Below are 18,567 nucleotides of genomic sequence, written 5' to 3'. Positions count from 1 at the left end.
AGAGGCGATCGTGTATCAATTGAGTTGGGGATTTATTGTACAGGCTGGTCTTCAGCTATGCTGATGATGCTTCATGCATCCTTGGTTTGTGTTCGCTCGTCATTGCCCTTGCGCTTCCAACATTCGCGAAAGGCCTCCATCTGCAGTGATTGTTAGGACAGTCCGTTTGAAAAGGGAGGATATTCGCTTGGAGTGAGTATTCCGGGTAAAATGCGACAAAGGGGTATCGAAACAAGGTATTGATGTATATTGGAGGTTGGTTTTGGGGACTCGCAAGCGGATGGCACCAGATGCCAGATCAAACTCACTTCTTTGCTGCATGCGCGCCAGTCTTTCTTTGCATAATAGCAGTCATTCATCTTGTCTTGCTCGGCTGTTATGTATTAGCTTTCAAATTTCGAGAAAGGAAGCTCGAGGCTACTCACTGTGGCACCCTGTGCTATAGATGCGCTTGTCCCTGCAACAGTCTTAGCTTCCCAGATCAACCCATATGCTTCGTAGCAAATTCAAATACCAATCATCCGGCTCATCATCGTCTTCAGGGACAATCTTGGGCTGTTCTGCGTTATTCGACATGGCCTCAACTCGTGATATCGTAATATGTGCAAGCGATCGGAGACTCGGAGAGATGGTCGGTTGGCCTCGGCGGGAGAAATGGATTTATCTTATCGGCCATCCCCAGCATTCCCATCATTTCCCCCTCCATCAACAATGGCGACGCCCACTGGCAACAATGCCAACCTCACGGGCAAGAGACTCAATGTCCTGGTCTATTCCGGTTCGCTCACTCACTCTGCCTGGCAACTCAGCCGTTTTCTGACCGATAATGGCCCGACAGGAACCGGAACGACCGTTGACTCAGTCCGCCACTGCCTCTACACCTTGCGCCGCCTGTTAGCCCCCAACTATGCAGTCACCCCCGTGACGGGCGACATGCTCCTGAAGGAGCCGTGGACGGCAACCTGTGCCTTGCTGGTGATACCCGGTGGAGCAGATTTGGGATATGGACGAACGCTCAATGGCGAGGGGAATCGGCGCATTGCTCAATTTGTGCGCCGCGGTGGAAAGTACCTCGGTTTTTGTGCGGGCGGCTACTATGGGTGCAAGAGATGCGAGTTTGAGGTCGGCGATAAGACTATGGAGGTCATTGGGGACCGCGAGTTGGGTTTCTACCCAGGAACTTGTCGGGGAGGTGCATTCCCTGGTTTCGTCTATCACAGCGAGGCTGGCGCGAGGGCGGCCGGACTGGACGTTTCCAAGGAAGCTTTGAGTATCGGCACGGTGCCTACACATTTCAGGTCTTACTACAATGGTGGAGGTGTCTTTGTAGATGCTCCGCTGTTGAAGGACAAGGGTGTGGAGGTATTGGCTAGCTACTCTGAGAAGCTTAATGTCGACCCAGGCGAGGGCGCTGCTGCTGTTGTCTACTGCAAAGTCGGAGATGGCGCGGCTATCTTGACGGGGCCGCATCCAGAGTATGTGTCATCTATGCGATAGAACCGCCCACTACTAACTTTTTGTCTAGATTCGCGGCGGTGAACCTTGACCCCAAAGCGAACGGCCCTGAATATAAAGAGGTCGTTGACGCGCTGACCGCTGACGATAAGGAGCGTACAGACTTCCTCAAGGCATGTCTTTCCAAATTGGGACTTCAGGTGGCACAAGATTCTACGACTGTTCCCTCGCTATCGTCTTTGCATGTCTCTGGTCTTGATGCCGAGGGGCCATTGGAGATTTTGTCCTTGCTTGCTCCCGCTTTGACCAATGAGAACGGAAAGGAATATCTGAAAGATGAAAATGATACGTTCCGCATCGAGCGACCGGGAACCTGGAATTTGAATGACCTGGAGAATGCTCTACCTGATGATTCTTCGAAATCCAGCGAGGGGATTATTGATTATAAGGAAATAATTAAGCGCCTTGTGATTCACGATGATGTGCCCTCCTCCAAGCTGACACCCTATTTCAACCACCATGCGTTTTACGCCAACCTTCGTCAGTATCAGTCCGAATCGAAGGAGGGCGCATCAGAGTTTGGATCTAATCTGATGTACGGCGAGGTCATTACAAGTACTAACACAATCATGGAAAAGTAAGTGCTGCCCGATGCTTTCGTTTGACTAGATTCTGATTCTCTTTAGAAACACACAACTGCTTCGCCGGCTACCCAATGGGTTCACGGCCACGGCAACAGTCCAGGTTGCTGGACGTGGACGGGGCTCCAACGTCTGGATCTCACCCGCCGGCTCATTGATTTTCTCAACAGTTGTACGGCACCCAATCGAGAAGATTCAGTCTGCCCCGGTGGTATTCATCCAGTATCTGTCTGCCATGGCCGTGGTGAAGGGTATCAAGAGCTACGCCAAGGGCTACGAGAATCTTCCGGTCAAGCTGAAATGGCCAAACGATATCTGTATGTTGGAGAGATTCGTGCGATGAACCATTCTTTTCGTACTGACACATATCTCTAGATGCTCTTGACCCGGAAGATCCTGAGCAAAAGCGATACACCAAGATCTGCGGTATCCTCATCAACTCGCACTTCATGTCCAACGAATATATCTCCGTTGTCGGGATCGGCATCAACGCCACAAATGCCTCCCCTACCACGGCCCTCACAGCTCTCGCCGCAAAATACGCCTCCCCCGGCGCCGCGGCCGCTTCACCCATCACATTGGAGAAGCTTCTCGCACGTATTCTTACCACATTTGAAGATCTGTACACGCGGTTCCTTCGGACAGGCTTTGACCGTGGCTTTGAAGCGATGTACTATGAAGACTGGCTACACATGCACCAGATTGTTACTTTGGAAGAAGAGGGTGGTGCTCGTGCTCGAATCCAAGGTATCACTCGCGACTATGGTCTGCTGCTTGCGGAGGAACTTGGTTGGAATGATCGCCCGACTGGCCGGGTCTGGCAGTTGCAAAGTGATAGCAACAGCTTTGATTTCTTCCGCGGATTGTTGAAGCGGAAAGTGTAAAGCTTGTTCAGAAGATATGTTATGTGGAGTCTTGAACAACCTCATCGTTCACAGATTACGAATATTGAAAATACTTTTTGTATGGATGATGTTTCGCATCATTTTTCTCATTCACTCTTAACTCGTCTCTGGTACCTCATTCTCACCATATATTCCGAAGAAGCGACAGATAGATCCATTTCGTAATTATGGATTCTGACTTCTTTCTGAAGTAAGTATGTAACAGCTCAGCCGGGTAATGCGGGACGCCTGAATGGATCTAGAATCTCAAGAATCGTGTTCCATTGGTTCGTAGCTCCAGATTGACTTACTTGTAATCCTCGGTCCGCCTCATTATGTGGAAGCTCATTGGTTCATGTCTAGATGGATATTCCCTTTATAATATTATATGGCCCAACATATTTTAGTAAGCCTAAATACGCCCCACGATACTAATCAGTGGCGATCTAAGCTTAGCACATGACCTAACTACATTAAGGAGTTGCACGTCCCCTAAACCTTACCCTGCACCGTCAGCAGGCGGGCTAGTTCTGTGACCTCCGACGCTGACATCTTCTTATGTCAACTCATTCCTATCCCTCTTTCTCACCTCATCCGTTGTTATTCAGTCAATTATCAAGGCAACGAAGAAAATGAGCGAAATCCAGCTCGAAGGCGATATAATCGCCCCGGACTATTCCAAGTCGATCCATGAATCCATCTCTAGATGGTCTTTCACCAACATTAATGAGCGCCCTGCACTCACAATTATTCCAAATTCTGAGCAAGACATTCTCAAAGCGATAGACTGTGCCCGTGACCATGCACTGCAGCTATTACCTGCTGGCGGGGGCCATGGATTCTTATCCCCAATCACGTCCAAGACCCTGTATCTTGATTTGAAAAGATTCAACAAGGTCGAAGTGGATAGCGATCATCACACTGTCACAGTGGGGGGTGGAGCCGTGACGAGCGACTTGATCAAGGCATGCACTGAACAAGGATTCTACACCACTTGGCCTAACAGCAATGCTGTTGGTGTTGTTGGGTGTATCTTGGGAGGCGGAAATGTAAGTCGCCCAACTGCGTACCGAAGACTGTATAGCTAATTCACTTCGTTAAAAGCCAACTTTGTTTGGACTACATGGAATGATGATCGACCATGTGCTTTCCATCCGTCTTGTTACTTCGGACAAGAGAATCGTGGAATTGACTCCTTCGTCGACTGGTGACGATCTTGCACTATTCAATGCACTGTGCGGAGCAGGCAACGGGCTTGGTGTGGTTACCTCATTGACAATGAGAATTTTTCCTCTCAAGTCCCTTCGACTATCTGAAAATGGAGCTTGGATTCGCAGACTCATCTTTCCTGCTTCGGAGATTGAACTTGCTGCGGGTTTGTTTGATAAATTACAGCCCCCTCCTCCACCTATGGTCGTGTCATTGGTTTGTGCGAGAGCACCACCGACTGCCCCCAAACCGGGAGCACCGCTGAGTGTCCTTACAGTTACCTATTTTGGGCCGCCAGAAGAGGCAGAGGGACTCACTTCAATCCTATTCGAAGAGGGAACAATCGCCAAGGCGATTACTTCACAGACTGTCTTTACTCCGCTCTCCACGCTAAACGATGGACTCAATCACATGAACATCCATGGCGGGTTCAAAGACATTCAGTCTGCTTGGCTCAAAAAGACGCAAGCAGAGACCATCATAGCTGCAGTTAGGAAATGGCTTGATTTCACCACACAATACGACGATGCGAAACGTACGACCCTAGTGTTGAGTAGCTCCAATACTCAAAAGCAACTTGAGATCCAGGACACGGCAGAAGGGCGAGTCCGATATTGTGATGTTCGCGATAGAGGAATTCAGGCATTGGTTATCAGTTGGTTCAACGAAACAGAGACCACGCCAGCTGCGAAAGACTTTGCCGCTGGAATAAAAGCTCTGTACAGGCAAAACACACAGACCACGGAGTTCCCGCGCACAATCCTAAATAACATGGGCCCAGAAATTGACGCGGGGGAATTGTTTGCTGAGCACAGGGTGGCAGAGTTGAAGAGACTAGCCGGCGTTTGGGATCCGACGGGCCTCTTCTGGAGACCATGGAACTGAGGATTGTCTGCGAGATACAAATACTACAGAACTACCACCTACTCGCCTTGCGAATGTAATTCTTTGCATGTTCCTTCAAAGACCCATGATTAAGTTTGTATTTCGCGAATCAAGTGCTTAATCATAACGCTATTCATAAATCGTTATACCCCCTTGATCAAGTCAACGGGTAGATCATCATCCCAAAATCCACATCTCTCTAAGTCTTCGTCCACTGTTGACACCACGTCGCCAACATTTCCTTATCAATAGGCTCCATCTCCGCCATCATCGAACTAGCTCTCTTAGCCTTCTCGAGCGCAAACTTGGGATACTGTTCTTCAACAACAGCCTGGAAAAAGGGCAAAATGCGCGTCTTCTCAGCCCCTGCTTCCTTGGAAAGCTTATCCGGCGTCAGACTCGCCAGGTGATCAACCCACTCGTGGAATCCCACCTGCCGCGACGAAGAAATACACGATTGCAGGGCATCCGCGAAAATGGAGAACTGAATTGGTCGCGGGTGCACGACGTTGTATAGTTGAACAAAGGGCGTCCCAGTTTCGCCTTCGTGTTTCTCCTGGAGCGTGATATCGGATACGATACGTGAGACTTGATCGACGGGGATCCAGTCGATTTCCGCCACCTCGGAGGGAACCAAGCCACAGGCCTTGGAGAGGATGGCGAGCGAATGCATCCAGTCGTGGCTTTCCCATTTCCCGCCGTCGCCGATTGTGGTTGGGCCGGCGATCTGGCCAATACGTAGGATTGAAATGGGGATTTTAAGCTTGGCACCGGCGGTCGCTAGTAGTCGCTCTGCGACGTGCTTGGATTGGGCGTAGCCGGTTAGTGTCGCGGCGCTGGCGCACTTGATGACTTCCTCCGGGACAGGGACGTTCGGAGCTACGGCTTTGGCCCAGGCGGATACGGTACCTGTGCTCGATGCGAAGACAATGCGAGGTCGTGATGGAGCCTTGTTTGCGATCTCAATGACAGTGTTGAGACTCTTCAGCATCTCGGGTTTGAATGAAGACAGTGATAGCGCAAAGTTGACAGCCCAGACATTGTGAATAATCACATCAGCGTGGTTCAGAATTTCAGCCATCTGATTCTGGGAGAGACCCAGGTTTTGATGGGAGAGTTCTATAGAGATGAACTGCAAGCGCGCGTTACTAGCCTCCACGTCAATGCCGAGTTCATCGACTCGGCGTTGGAATTCAGTTTGGCCGCTGCCACCTCGATCCAGACACTTGATACCGGCCACACGGGGGTCGTTCAGCAAGTCTCTGACAATGTAAGGGCCCAGGCGGCCCCGAGAACCGAGCAGAACAACCTTGATATCCTCAGTGGGAAGTTCAAGCTCTGGCTCCAGTCCACTAGGCTCCGGTAATTGAGCCACGCATTCCTCCAAAACGTGCTCCGCGTTGAAACTCCGGGAACTGTATTCGTCAAAGTCTCCTTTGCCAATGACAGAATCAAGGGTGGCTTTGGCCAGAGCCTCAATGGAAGGATTTTCGAAAATTGTGCGTAGCCAAAAGTTTATTGTGTTCTTTTCCGGGTTCATGCGTCGAATCAAACCCAATCGTAGCTTTTGACCGAGCTCAAGCACGGTGAGCGAGTCCATGGCCTTAGCAACGAAGAAATCATCGCTTTCTTTCAGTGTAATTTCCGGTCGGATGTCGTGCACCACGGAGCCGATAAATCTCTTAGCCTCATCAAGCCAGTGATTCTCCAAAATGCCAATCTCGCTCTGTTCGTCGGTGGTACCGTCAATAAAGGCAGCAGCGATGTACTCGGCGTACAGCGACTCTGTTGGCTGCCGCGAAATGGTTCCCTTGGGTGCTCGGAAGAATCCCAGATTAGGCTGACTGAGGACGATTCGTGACCGGCGGATTTTGCCGTACTCGGGTGCATTCGCGTTTGCTTTTGCAATCGTAGGCCAAATAGCGTCGATGAACTCTTTTTTGCTCATTCGGTCCACCTGCGGTCCGGGCCGTGGCTCAACTAGAAGAAGTACTTCAGGACGGCCATTGCCGACCATCAAAGCACCACCAATGAGGGGATCACCAGCCAAGGTAGTCTCCATGGGAATAGGCCATACTTTATGGGAGCTGGCCAACACGATAATATCGTCAGTGCGTGAGTGGAAGCGCCACAGTCCGGGCTTCGATGGGTGAGGCTTGAACAAGTCCTTGGTCCGCCACTCGCCCGTGACATCGGGGAAGGTGTGGGCGAGAGATCGCTGGCCGATAAACTTCTTGTCAGGGTGCAACACCAGCTCGTAGACGCCCTCGCCTTCATCTACTTCCTGGAAGTCGCATTCCTCGGCGGGATTTGGTTCCAAGTAATCCCACTCGCCCGGATTGGGCACGAGCATTTGAATCTGGCCCATCTCAACTGAACCATACATTTGGCAGACATCCGTGATCTCGTCGAGGCGGTTTCCAACACTGTTCGCCAATGGCCCGCCACTGTAAAGCACAAAATCTAGATTCTCTGCTTGTTTGTAGGCGGCCGGCTCGATTGCCCACTGTTCAATAACAGATGGGGGCAGGTAAAGAGCTCGAACGTCCTGCTGTTTCATGATTGAATCCACCAAGAATCCACTAGGTGGCATCATAGGTGGACCCATGATAACTGTCGCCGTTTGTGAGAAAGCTGGTAAAAGTGTAAATGACTGCACGCCAGCCATCTAAATCATATCAAGAGTTAGCTTCCAAGTTGATGAGAACGCCACAGTATGCGATCTCACATGATAGGGTGGGAAGCAAGAATAAAAGCGCCCAGGCGGATCAAAGTGAAATTGCGCCGCATTTTGCAGTTGCCGGCCCTCTGGCACGGGTACCTTGGGGTCATTATCGGTGCATGAGAATGTATAGTGGGTGAGATAAACGAGTTTTGGAGGTCCTATATATTTCAATTGATTAGATAGAGCTCTGCAACGTAACCAGGTTAGATCATCGCTATACCTGTCGACCCGGATGAATGTAAAATCAAGCACTTTTCATCTCTCAAATCGTGCCAGGAAGCCTCGAAGCGGTATGGTGGAGCTTGGGATTTGACCAGATCAGCCAATGAAGGGACCTGCTTGCAGGACATGGAGGGATCGAATTTCTGCAAGCTTTTCGCCATTGACCGTAAGACGTCTGCGTATAGAAGCGCACTGACGTCGACCTGCTGGAGTAAGCCGAGGTTGAGGATGGCGGGATTGCGCGGCGAGATAAAAATTGTCTATAAGTAGAGAAAAATATATTAAAATTAGATCATCCTGTGCAATTGGGGAGAGAGCTTCAAGATTTTCATTTCGCTCGTCTGAGCGTCAGACATACCCTCCATCCACATTTAATAGCTGCCAGCAGCACAATCGCATATCGCAAGTCGGCCGCACCAATGTAGGCCAAGGTCCGTCGTTTCTTGCTACCTTTCAAGGTCCGTTGAAGCCACCAAGCCATATGATCGATAGCGGTGGCCATTGTCTTCATAGAGATGTCCTGAAAGCCACTGGCAACGCTCTCGGACTCGGAAATGGCGGCGAAAACGCGATCGGGCTCATGATGGGCGTAATAGTCAATAACGTGGGGTAATAGGCGTTGTCCTCTGTATTTCTCTGCGCCCTCGGCCCATGGCTCGACATCATTGGAAATAGCCATTTTCGGAGCTCGCAGGGGTGGGAAAAGATAGAGAAAGCTAGGCCGGAGACAGGAAGTCGAGGCGGAGGTTGGGAAGGAATGGTGATATGAAGGCCTCTCGAGGGGGAGAAAGGAGATTCGACCTCAATGCTTTTTTTCACTGTTTCATGGCATGGCTGCTAGCCTGTGATCTGTGCCGAGCAGCTTGAAGAAGAAATGACAGGGATTGTCGAGTGAAGAGTCAGTGGCTGCAACGCAGGCAGTGATGCGGGTCTACACTATAACCTTCCGGGAGGGCGCTAATGCGCGGGTGTGCCGCCCCTCTCTCGAGCCACAATTGAAGACAATAGTTGGAGAATCAGGTCACTGGGGAGGTGAAGACGGGAAGAAAACCGTTATCCCAGGTTGGCATCTTTCATGATCTAATTTTGGTTGTAATTAGGTCGGTGGTTGGTGAAATATGCTTGATATCCAGGAACTGCTCAGAGTGGCCAGAACTCGTCACAAAGAAACGGAGTTGTATCTCCGAAATATTGCCTACGACAATCGTACGAAGTACACAGTATCCGATTTGTCAATGTCGTCCTCGATGCTCTGCAGTCTGAATCCTTTGGAACGGCCACCGCTAAATGATTGCTTTTTCTAGCCATAGCGCTGGGTCATTTACAGACGCTAATCTTCGCAATAGGTAACTCTCAAGGCCAATCCACTCCAATAATCATCTTCAGCGACTCGCTAGCGTGAAAGAAGAAGACTCCACCCGCTGTCTCGTCTCCTTAGAAGAACACAAAAACTGGACGTTTAACGGCGCTATCGAACTGATTGCGACTGTTATATTCGCCAGACGCTGTATCCTAACTCACTCTTGGCACCTCGCGTTTGCTCGTTTTGGCTCATCCCCTTGCTTGATCTTCCGCGTGTGGCGCAGGACCGCAGGTGCTTTTGACAACCGACACGTGTGAGCCTGTCTTGGTGTAGTGGACCTGGGGGGCGCACAGAGCAACGAATTTGTCCAGGAGTTATGGGAGGATCCTTATTCGACTAATTTGCCACTATTGCCTGGAATCCTTCCACTCAAGATCGTGAGCATTGTTAATTGACCCCCTCATTCCAAGCCATCTGGCCCTTGGGTGGTAGCACTACCAGTATATAGTTAGCAGACCCTCTAGATGTCATAGTTCTCGACCGGTCGGTTACCGTCCGCTAGAACCGGCTTTCGGGACGACGCGACCCAAAGAACCAGTTCCTTTGGGGGGAGCGAGCGCATCGTTGCCCCTGAATGGTCAAAATGAGGCGATGGTAGGCTTCAGTGGGGAGGAAATTGTGGAGAATACCGTCGCCCGCGACACTCCAAAAACAATCGATCCGCCTCTTCATGAAAGAAGACGCAGTGGTTAAATCGAGTTACGAAGGACTGACCTTAAAAGTCTTGCTCCGTCTTTCGTACTCAGATCTTCGGCTGCAGGATCTAACTTAAGCAGTTAGAAAAGGCGTCAGAAATGGACTTGAAACGTTCTACGTACATCAACGCCGTCATGTAGTGCCATTTCCCGCCTCCCCAGGAGATCCTTGCCCTAACTAACCACTTGCCAAGTTGCCCAAACTGCGGCCGGAGCTTGGCCGACTGCCCCTCGATGACTGGAGGAAGGAGGGGATGGAGGGGCATATCGCTATAAGCGAGGGAAATAGTTATGATCGCAATCGACTATTATTATGTTCTTATCAGCAAAACTATCATCTTAGATTGTGGGGTTTCTCTCCTCAGACGAATACGAGGCAATGGGTAAGATCGCTGGGTAGAGATCTCTGGGAGAGAGTAAGAGAGCAACCCACGGTTGGAAATCAATAATTAACTTTCTATGGGGATAGTCCATCCTCCCCGGACTGGACTGGGGCGGACGATAAACGCCAATTGCTCAAACCCCATAATTGGTCAGTTTATCGACTTTGCCCTGATGCCTTCTTCTTTAGGCCAGGGTGATGCTATTACTGTAGTACCGATTTGACTATCCCTTTCCTTCTATTTTCTCTTGTCTTTTCTCTTCTGTAGGTTATGTGGATTCTGCCGGACTTTCTGCCTTAGAAAATTAGAAAATTGAGTTTGAGCAATTGGCGCTTATCGTCCACGGACACTGGGATTCCTGGGTACTACCAAACTACTCCAAGTCTTAGCCGTAACCCTGGTAGAGAGACCTATCTCAGCACTTGGAGGTTAAATCAGGACCTAGGATGATATGCATGGATCACCATAATATGGCAGCATCGATAGATGCCTTGGCAATGGCTATGACAGTAATGACTGTTCGGTACTCGCAGTCGACCCCGATCCGATCGAGATATGGACTAGGCAGATCGACATCTGGTGGGAGTGGGAGTTGTATTTCCGACCAATGGCCGTGAATGAAGCACGGAATTATTGAGGGGCATGATAAAAGCGATGGGAATGGTGATATGGAATGATCGCCGAACGACCTATACTTCACAGTCAAAAGATAGTGCTTATACCCAGGTTATATACAGGTCATAACTTTCATTGTTCGAATAGATACTCTATTGTATGTGGAGAGTTATTAGAGAACAAGCTTACTCACCTCAACAGACTAGGTAGACCCATCGTTCGATTCTGCTCCAAACAGCCGCGCGATCACCCCACCATACACAGCGGGGCAGATCGTTGGACGAGGCGAAACCTTGCCCTTTTGTATCCCCTCATCTCTCTACACTTGCACTGTTCGACACAAAGTTCTACGCCAGACATGTCTACGTCAAGTTCAGTCCCTATGGAGGCAGACTATGTCATCGTCGGAGGAGGAACGGCTGGCTTGGTCATGGCTGCGCGGCTATCCGAGGACCCCAGCACTACTGTTGTGGTTTTGGAAGCTGGTAGAGATACGACTCAAGATCCTCGAGTCAACATTCCTGCTCTTTGGACCTCTCTGATGGGGTCAGATGTGGATTGGCAATACAAGACGAGCCCTCAGGTAAGACATCATTTATTTTTGCTTCTCGAGTTTCAATCAAAAAGTGGTATCTGATCGCACCTTGTAGGCCACACTGGGAAACCGATGCATCAAAGAACCGCAGGGAAAACTCCTTGGTGGATCATCAGGAATCAACGGGCAAGCCTTCATTGCCCCTACAAAGGCAGGTATTGATGCATGGTCCAAACTAGGAGCCACCACCTGGACATGGGAAGCGTTACAGCCATTCTACAAGAAGTCTTACACACTCCAGCTGCCAGACCAGGCGACTCAGGAGCATATTGGTCTAAGCTGGGTGGACAAAGAGAATCATGGATCCTCGGGACCTCTCAAGGTCTCCTTTCCGGCCGTGGCTCAAGACCCTTTATCCAAAGCCTGGGTTGAGACCTTCGAGTCCATCGGCTACGGAGTCACCTCTGATCCTTTCTCCGGCGATTCTACTGGAGGATATAGTACAATGGCATCCGTGGATGCCGACACCAAGACACGAAGTTATGCCGCGTTGGGCTATGGCTTGCCCGCGATGCAGCGGCCCAGTGTCCGCATCATAACCGAGGCACTTGTACACAAGGTTCTGTTCAAGCCTGCTACGGGTGAAACCCGCGATGCGACGGCAACCGGAGTCGAGACAATGATTCAGGGTGAACTCCACCAAATAATCGCTAAGCGAGAGGTGATTGTCTCCGCAGGGGCCCTCAATACCCCCAAGCTTCTGGAACTATCCGGGATTGGAAACGCGTCGATCCTCCGCCAATTTAACATCCCGGTTGTGGTGGATAATCCAAATGTGGGCGAAAACCTCCAGGATCATTTGATGACTGGGATTAGCTTCGAGGTCGCTGAAGGAATCCACACTGGCGACCCTTTACTGCGACGGGAGCCGACCGCGCTGCAAGCCGCCATGCAGCTATACACGGAGCACCAGGCTGGTCCAATGGCAAGTGGTGGAGTGCAATCTGGCGCCTATATGCCGGTCCGTGAATTTAACGGACCCGAGGGTAGTCAGGAAAGCATGGCCACGTACATGGATCAGTTCCTTTCGGAGCCGGACAGTCGCCGAGAAGCAATTCGCGAGATATTCGTCCAGCCCAAGGCTCCAACTTGTTCGAATGTCATGTTCCTGGCCCAGGCGAACTTGCACGAAAGCGGCAAGAGCTTCGTGGGGCAAGATCTGCTTCCCGGAAACTTTCTGAGTCTGGGTCTGATTCAAAGTATGCCGTTCTCCCGCGGGCACGTCCACATCTCCTCAGCGGATCCAAGGGACAAGCCCGCGATCGACCCACGCTACTTGTCGCACCCGTTGGACTTGGACCTCTTTTCGCGCAATCTGCTGGACCTGGAAAGATTGCACAAGGCCGAGCCACTGGCGCGATTTCTCAAGCCCAATGGGCGTCGTAATCATCCCGACGCCTTCTTGACCGATCTAGACAGCGCTAAGAGATACATTCGCGATACGGCCACCACCACCTATCATTCCTGCGGGACAGCAGCTATGCTCCCGAGGGAGAGTGGGGGAGTCGTTGACGAACGACTTCGAGTGTATGGCACGACTAACCTTCGGGTGTGCGACGCCAGTATCTTCCCGCTGATCCCCGCGGCCAACATCATGTCAACGGTTTACGCCGTGGCTGAAAAAACAGCGGAGCTGATTAGATCCGAAGCCGAAGAGTAACGGAGCACATGGCTGGTTACACCTTTTGGATGGCAAGTTTCCAGAGAATTGACCTATAGTTCGTCGTCGAGTGAGTTGGCAATTGAGGGGGCGGCCCACATAGTGCGGAGGGAAGACCACGCCGTGAAGGAAGAATAATTAGAAAGCGAAGTCAAATCTCCACAGTGATGGATCATAGGCTCAAAGCAGAGACATTTCGGAAGCCATATGGATGGATTGTCAATATGTGATTTTCCCACTTGTTTGATCTTCCATTATGATCTTCCCGCTCTTTATTGTATTTTTTTTATTCTCCGACGCTAAATTACACGCTAAGGGTATTGCCCTTTGCAGTATCTGCTGCGGGCGATCCTTAACTAGAATCCCGGATACCATTTCCCCTCGTGGCTAGCAGGGGTGTGCAGAATGCACTCTTAAGACTATTTTAGCGCCATGCAACCGGGTTCCATGGGTGATGGCCCTGGCCCCCAAATATACGGAGGACTTCGTGCTACGGTTATGTTATACTCTATGCAACGGTGGACTGTGCGCAGAAGTACATCCCCCAGGCTGACGCGGGATTAACAGCTAGGATCTTTTGATCCATAAGCACTTTGAGACATGCCAAGTCGCTCTCGGTTCGTTGGTGGCTTTTTACTCTGTCGGACCCGGGTCGCAATTGAGTCAATTGATTGGCAATATCCAGGCTGCAGTCGATGCAGGGAACCTGAATCGTGCATGGCGATGTGCGTTAGGGCATGGCGCTAAGATCCGTCGAAGCGCGCCAACGTCCCGTTCGCACAGACGAAGTACAGTGCATGCAACTAAACACGGAGCATCAAGTACTTTTTCGTAAACAGACTTTCAACGGACTCGCACAAAACTTATCTCAAACAGGCACCCCGGACCTGGCCGAATATGAAAACGTGTTAAGATTGTTTTAGCGCCGTCAACAAAAATTCATTTCCTTCGTCTAAGATAATTCACGCTAACGACTGAGCAATCTATGCTGTAGTAGTAAAAATTCATCGTATCATCATGCATAGCATAGCAGGGCTATTCGCCCGCGAAAAAAAGGAGCTCCGCCCAATTTCAACTCTTTGCTCCGAGGTCAACAAACTAGACACGAAACACGGCGAAGGGACCTCGAAGTAAAGGAAGAAAATGATAATAAAAAAACAAGGACATGCAAGTAGAATCAAATAGGGAAAGAGCTTGAACGAAGAAAGGGAAAAAAAAACTGGCAGAGGGAAACCAACAAATAAGGAATAAGAACAGGAGATCGAGGTTAACAAAGACAAGAACCTTCTAGGTTAGGGCAAAAACCCACCTTTCCTTTCCGAATGAAATAGCCCTCGTATGGCCATCGAGAACGCCAATTGGCCCATCGAAAGACTTCTGGCCCCTCTCCAATCATTCTTCTCTTCTCCAATTGTTCTTTCCCTTCTAACCCCTCACTGATTCTCCTCTGTTGCACCATGGACTGGCGTGGTTATTTCTTCACACCCCACCTGCTCGTCCGAGCCCAGCGCACAGCGGCAGCGCGTATTGACTGACCAACCACAAATTCCACAACAAGAAGGTCTTCTTGTCAGCAGGGACGGAGCGCAGCGTCAAAGTACGACCGGCGATGATGCATGCAAGGGCTGCCATGTAGGCCCCGCCCCAGAACAGGACCCCGCTCCGGCCAGTCCGCAGCCAACCCCAGTAACAAGGACTAACGATGCCCCAAAACACCATGGTTGCAGCTGTTACCCAGCGTGCGCTAGCATCACCAATCACCAGAGGCAGCGTCTTCCGGCCTCGAGCACTATCTCCGGCCTGGTCATACATATCCTGGGTCTGGACGGTGGTAAAGACGATCGCGCCAATGATGGCCAGCCATGGTAGACCCAGTCCATCTGTCCGGATGAATGATTGCCACTGGGATGGACCTAGCTCCAGCTGCGCAGCGCCCGAAGTGAAGCACATGAAGCCAAGCCCGTTGATGAGATTGCGCAGAATGCAGCTAATATCCGCGCCCCTCGCATCGTTGTACCAGAAGCCGAGTCCAATGAGCGTTATGCACTGTGCGAGTCCGCCAACCCGGATGCTGGTACCTAATGCGATTGCATAGAGAATGAACATCACCACCTGGGCGTGTTCTGCCGTCATGCGTTTGGACGGCATGGTTCGCCACGGTTTATTGAGCGAATCTTCCATGATAGCCTCTGGTTGGCGCTGATTGTCGATCGTAAAAGGTAGAAGGTTCAGCCATGTCCATAATAGGGCGAGGGGCACTCGCTGGAAGCATATTGACCATGCAGGCGCGGGATCAATCCCGAAGGATGCTGCCCCCAGCGAGGTAAGTAGACCAAAGCCAAAGCTAGTGGCGATGATGGTCTTAAGGTCACTATATGTAAACAGCCAGATTGAATATATGAAGTGGCCTGGCTGTTCTGAAATGTGGTTCAATAGAGACAAAAGTCGCTGAACAGGCAAGGGGTGCTTAACCGCTTGCTGGCGGGGGATCTTTGGGGCGTCCGTAGCCATGATGGTGGTCATTCTATGATCTATGCATGAAAGTACAGCTTTGGACCGAAATAGCCGGAAAAAAGAAAAAAAAACCGTTTGATCGAAGGGGTGAGGGGGGAGTGTATCAAGGGAACCTCGGATCAATTTATGTTTCCCCTTGTCATCTCATTTCTTGTAGAGAGAGGGGGCGAATAAGTTAGTTGCGTCGCGGCGTTCTTACCTAGTTCTTATTTCCGACTTGTCTGAATTTTTATGAATTTCCACAATTTTTTTCCCACTTTTATTTTCCTTCCCCCCGATCTCTCCCAAACCTTCACAGGGAACCTACCCGTGCCGCCGATGATCTGGCCGAACCGAGCCCCTTGCAACACTAATTCCAGCACTAACCACGTCACTATATTTCTCTTTCTCTCGAACGGCATATTTACACAAATCCACATTCGCAATCACAACTGGCCCTGGTGCTGATTACCTGTGGAGCTTTGTATGCTTCCGAACCTACCAAGGGGCTAGGTCCTCTATCAGCTACTCGCGATAATCACATATTCACACGCACTTATCGGGGCTTGGTTTCTCTTTTTCCGAGTTCTCTATCCGAGTACTCCGTGATTCCCACCTGGACTCTCAATTTCCATTCTCAACATGGACTTGGTCGTGGAAAAGTTTCATGCTGAGCCTGTCATGACGTTCATGGCTGAACGGCCATTGCTGGCAAGATGTGCCCTCGTTGGCGTCTTTGGTATCCTCGTCCATCATCTTGTCTTCATTAAAAATGAATGGCATATGCAAGGACCTCGAATCATCAAGACCGTTGTTGCCGCATATGCAGTCCTGGCGCTGTTGGAGGCAAGAAAGACCTTGAGTGTTGCCGCTTTTGGACATGCTGGCCTCATCGTGGGCAGCTTCACCTTCTCTCTTCTGTTCAGCATTGCTGCTTATCGTCTCTTTGCTCATCGCACTCGCCACTTCCCTGGCCCTCGTCTAGCAGGTCTGACCAAATTATGGCACATGTACCAATGCCGCAATGGTCAGAACCATCTGGTCCTGGAGAGGATGCGTCGCGAGTATGGTGACTTCGTCCGGACGGGTCCGAATGAAATCACCGTCTTCCATCCGAATGGATTGGCCCTGCTCGATGGGCCGGGCAGTAAAACCAGCAAGTCCGTCTGGTATGACTTCCTTCTGCCAAATGTCGGTGTGACTACCATTCGTGACCGAGGCTGGCATGACCAGCGTCGGCGTCTGTGGATCAAGGGCTTTTCGAACAGCGCAATGCAGAAGTACCAAGAGCACATTGAGGCTCATGTCAAAGATATGGATGCTATCATTGCCGGTGCTAAGGGAAGCCCCGTCCCTATTTCCACGTACATCTACTGGTTTGCTTTCGACATCATGGGTCTCTTTGCCTTTTCTCGCTCCTTTGACATGCTTCACAGTGAGCGCTGGCACTACAGTATCCGCAATCTACGCAAAGCCATGACTTTGCTGGGCCCTTTCTCCTCGGTGCCCTGGGCTGCACAGATTGGATTTTGGTTGCTTAAGGGGTACTGGGTGGTGCACGACTGGCACACTATGATCTCTTGGTGCGCTAACCAGATGCAGCTTCGCGTTGATGTACGTTTCGTACCTTTGATACCACATTCCTCCACTTTCCACATGGGCTTGGATGCAGGCTGGGCTGAGCTAGCTAACATACCCCACTTCCACAGGAACCGGATTCCCACGACGTGGCGCAGGGGATCATCGCCGATTCAAGAAAGAGGGGCACGCTGAAAGAAGACCAGGAGCAGCTTGTTGGTGATGCTATCGTCGCAATCGTAGCTGGAAGGTGAGTACAACTGCCTAATAAGGATAAAATATTGTCCAAGAATCTGGCCCTGCATATTCACCTCAGGTATTAGTGACACCGTCGCCCCCACGCTGGTGTTTGCAATCTACCAATTGGCCTTGAATCCCGACAAGGCTGAAACATTGTATCAAGAAGTCAAGGGTGTGAGCATCAAAGATACAGCCACTTTAAAGAAGCTGCCCTATCTCAATGCCGTCATCATGGAGACCTTACGTCTACACCCTGCCGTCCCTACAGGAGGTAATCGGGATACACCACCCGAAGGTATGATGATCGACGGCACTTTCATTCCGGGTAACACGACTATCGTTGCTCCTCGTTATGTTCTGGGTCGATGTAAGTTACATATCATTTTGGCATGGGGTAATGAAAGGTATGATTGAGTTGTTGACAATTGACGCCGCCGTAGTGGAAAGCTGTTTCGTTCGACCCAATGAATGGATCCCCGAACGTTTCGATACTCAGCCCGAGCTGGTCAAGGATACTCGTTCATTCCTACCTTTCGCTCAAGGTATGTCTTCCTGAGAGCTTGGAGCCTGAAAACAATGACCTTCTCACTGACCTGTTCTAGGTCGCTACACATGCCTGGGCAAGGATGTCGCGATGATCGAGATGTGGACAGTTATCACGGTCCTCATTACTAAATATCGCTTCGATTTCCCTGCTGGCCAGCGCGAGAAGTATATCCAAAGCGTCGAGGGCAAGATGAGGGACCAGTTTACGGCTACGCCGGGTGATTTGGCCCTGGTGTTCACCAAGAGAGAGAATGTTGCGTAGAAGTTCCAAGGGGTTGAGGAATTGGGATGGAACTATAGGATGGATTATTTGAGTATTATTTATCGACTAACGATGTTACGAGCCTTTAGCTGGAATAGCGAATTAGTCATGTTTAT

General features: G+C 50.5%; 7 protein-coding genes across 7 annotated transcripts; 4 read left to right on the top strand and 3 right to left on the bottom strand.

Moving 5' to 3' along the window:
* Window positions 1–71: 71 nt before the first annotated feature.
* On the bottom strand, window positions 72–576 carry N7496_008202 (uncharacterized protein; the record flags this gene model as incomplete). Its single annotated transcript, XM_056701121.1, has 4 exons — window positions 72–140; window positions 309–373; window positions 426–457; window positions 515–576. The coding sequence occupies 4 exons, from the start codon at window positions 574–576 to the stop codon at window positions 72–74; spliced, it is 228 nt and encodes a 75-aa protein (XP_056553184.1).
* Window positions 577–711: 135 nt separating this feature from the next.
* N7496_008201 (biotin--[acetyl-CoA-carboxylase] ligase BPL1) lies at window positions 712–2,980 on the top strand (the record flags this gene model as incomplete). The annotated part of the gene is made up of 4 exons (XM_056701120.1): window positions 712–1,475; window positions 1,526–2,092; window positions 2,142–2,413; window positions 2,472–2,980. 4 exons carry the CDS (start codon window positions 712–714, stop codon window positions 2,978–2,980), a joined length of 2,112 nt encoding a protein of 703 aa, XP_056553183.1.
* Window positions 2,981–3,612: 632 nt separating this feature from the next.
* N7496_008200 (FAD-binding oxidoreductase) lies at window positions 3,613–5,074 on the top strand (the record flags this gene model as incomplete). Its single annotated transcript, XM_056701119.1, has 2 exons — window positions 3,613–4,029; window positions 4,085–5,074. 2 exons carry the CDS (start codon window positions 3,613–3,615, stop codon window positions 5,072–5,074), a joined length of 1,407 nt encoding a protein of 468 aa, XP_056553182.1.
* Window positions 5,075–5,273: 199 nt separating this feature from the next.
* N7496_008199 (uncharacterized protein) lies at window positions 5,274–8,700 on the bottom strand (the record flags this gene model as incomplete). The annotated part of the gene is made up of 4 exons (XM_056701118.1): window positions 5,274–7,742; window positions 7,803–7,957; window positions 8,020–8,281; window positions 8,380–8,700. The coding sequence occupies 4 exons, from the start codon at window positions 8,698–8,700 to the stop codon at window positions 5,274–5,276; spliced, it is 3,207 nt and encodes a 1,068-aa protein (XP_056553181.1).
* Window positions 8,701–11,435: 2,735 nt separating this feature from the next.
* Window positions 11,436–13,332, top strand: N7496_008198 (GMC family oxidoreductase; the record flags this gene model as incomplete). Its single annotated transcript, XM_056701117.1, has 2 exons — window positions 11,436–11,660; window positions 11,728–13,332. 2 exons carry the CDS (start codon window positions 11,436–11,438, stop codon window positions 13,330–13,332), a joined length of 1,830 nt encoding a protein of 609 aa, XP_056553180.1.
* Window positions 13,333–14,811: 1,479 nt separating this feature from the next.
* On the bottom strand, window positions 14,812–15,843 carry N7496_008197 (UbiA family prenyltransferase; the record flags this gene model as incomplete). The annotated part of the gene is made up of 1 exon (XM_056701116.1): window positions 14,812–15,843. One exon carries the CDS (start codon window positions 15,841–15,843, stop codon window positions 14,812–14,814), a length of 1,032 nt encoding a protein of 343 aa, XP_056553179.1.
* Window positions 15,844–16,467: 624 nt separating this feature from the next.
* Window positions 16,468–18,451, top strand: N7496_008196 (cytochrome P450; the record flags this gene model as incomplete). The annotated part of the gene is made up of 5 exons (XM_056701115.1): window positions 16,468–17,439; window positions 17,535–17,653; window positions 17,727–18,010; window positions 18,084–18,185; window positions 18,246–18,451. The coding sequence occupies 5 exons, from the start codon at window positions 16,468–16,470 to the stop codon at window positions 18,449–18,451; spliced, it is 1,683 nt and encodes a 560-aa protein (XP_056553178.1).
* Window positions 18,452–18,567: the final 116 nt, after the last annotated feature.

The sequence above is a fragment of the Penicillium cataractarum genome (assembly GCF_028827025.1).
Source record: "Penicillium cataractarum strain IBT 29864 chromosome Unknown utg000007l, whole genome shotgun sequence".
NCBI lineage: Eukaryota > Fungi > Ascomycota > Eurotiomycetes > Eurotiales > Aspergillaceae > Penicillium > Penicillium cataractarum.
The sequence above is the reverse complement of the archived record's forward strand: the minus strand, read 5'-3'. Positions and strand labels throughout refer to the sequence as shown.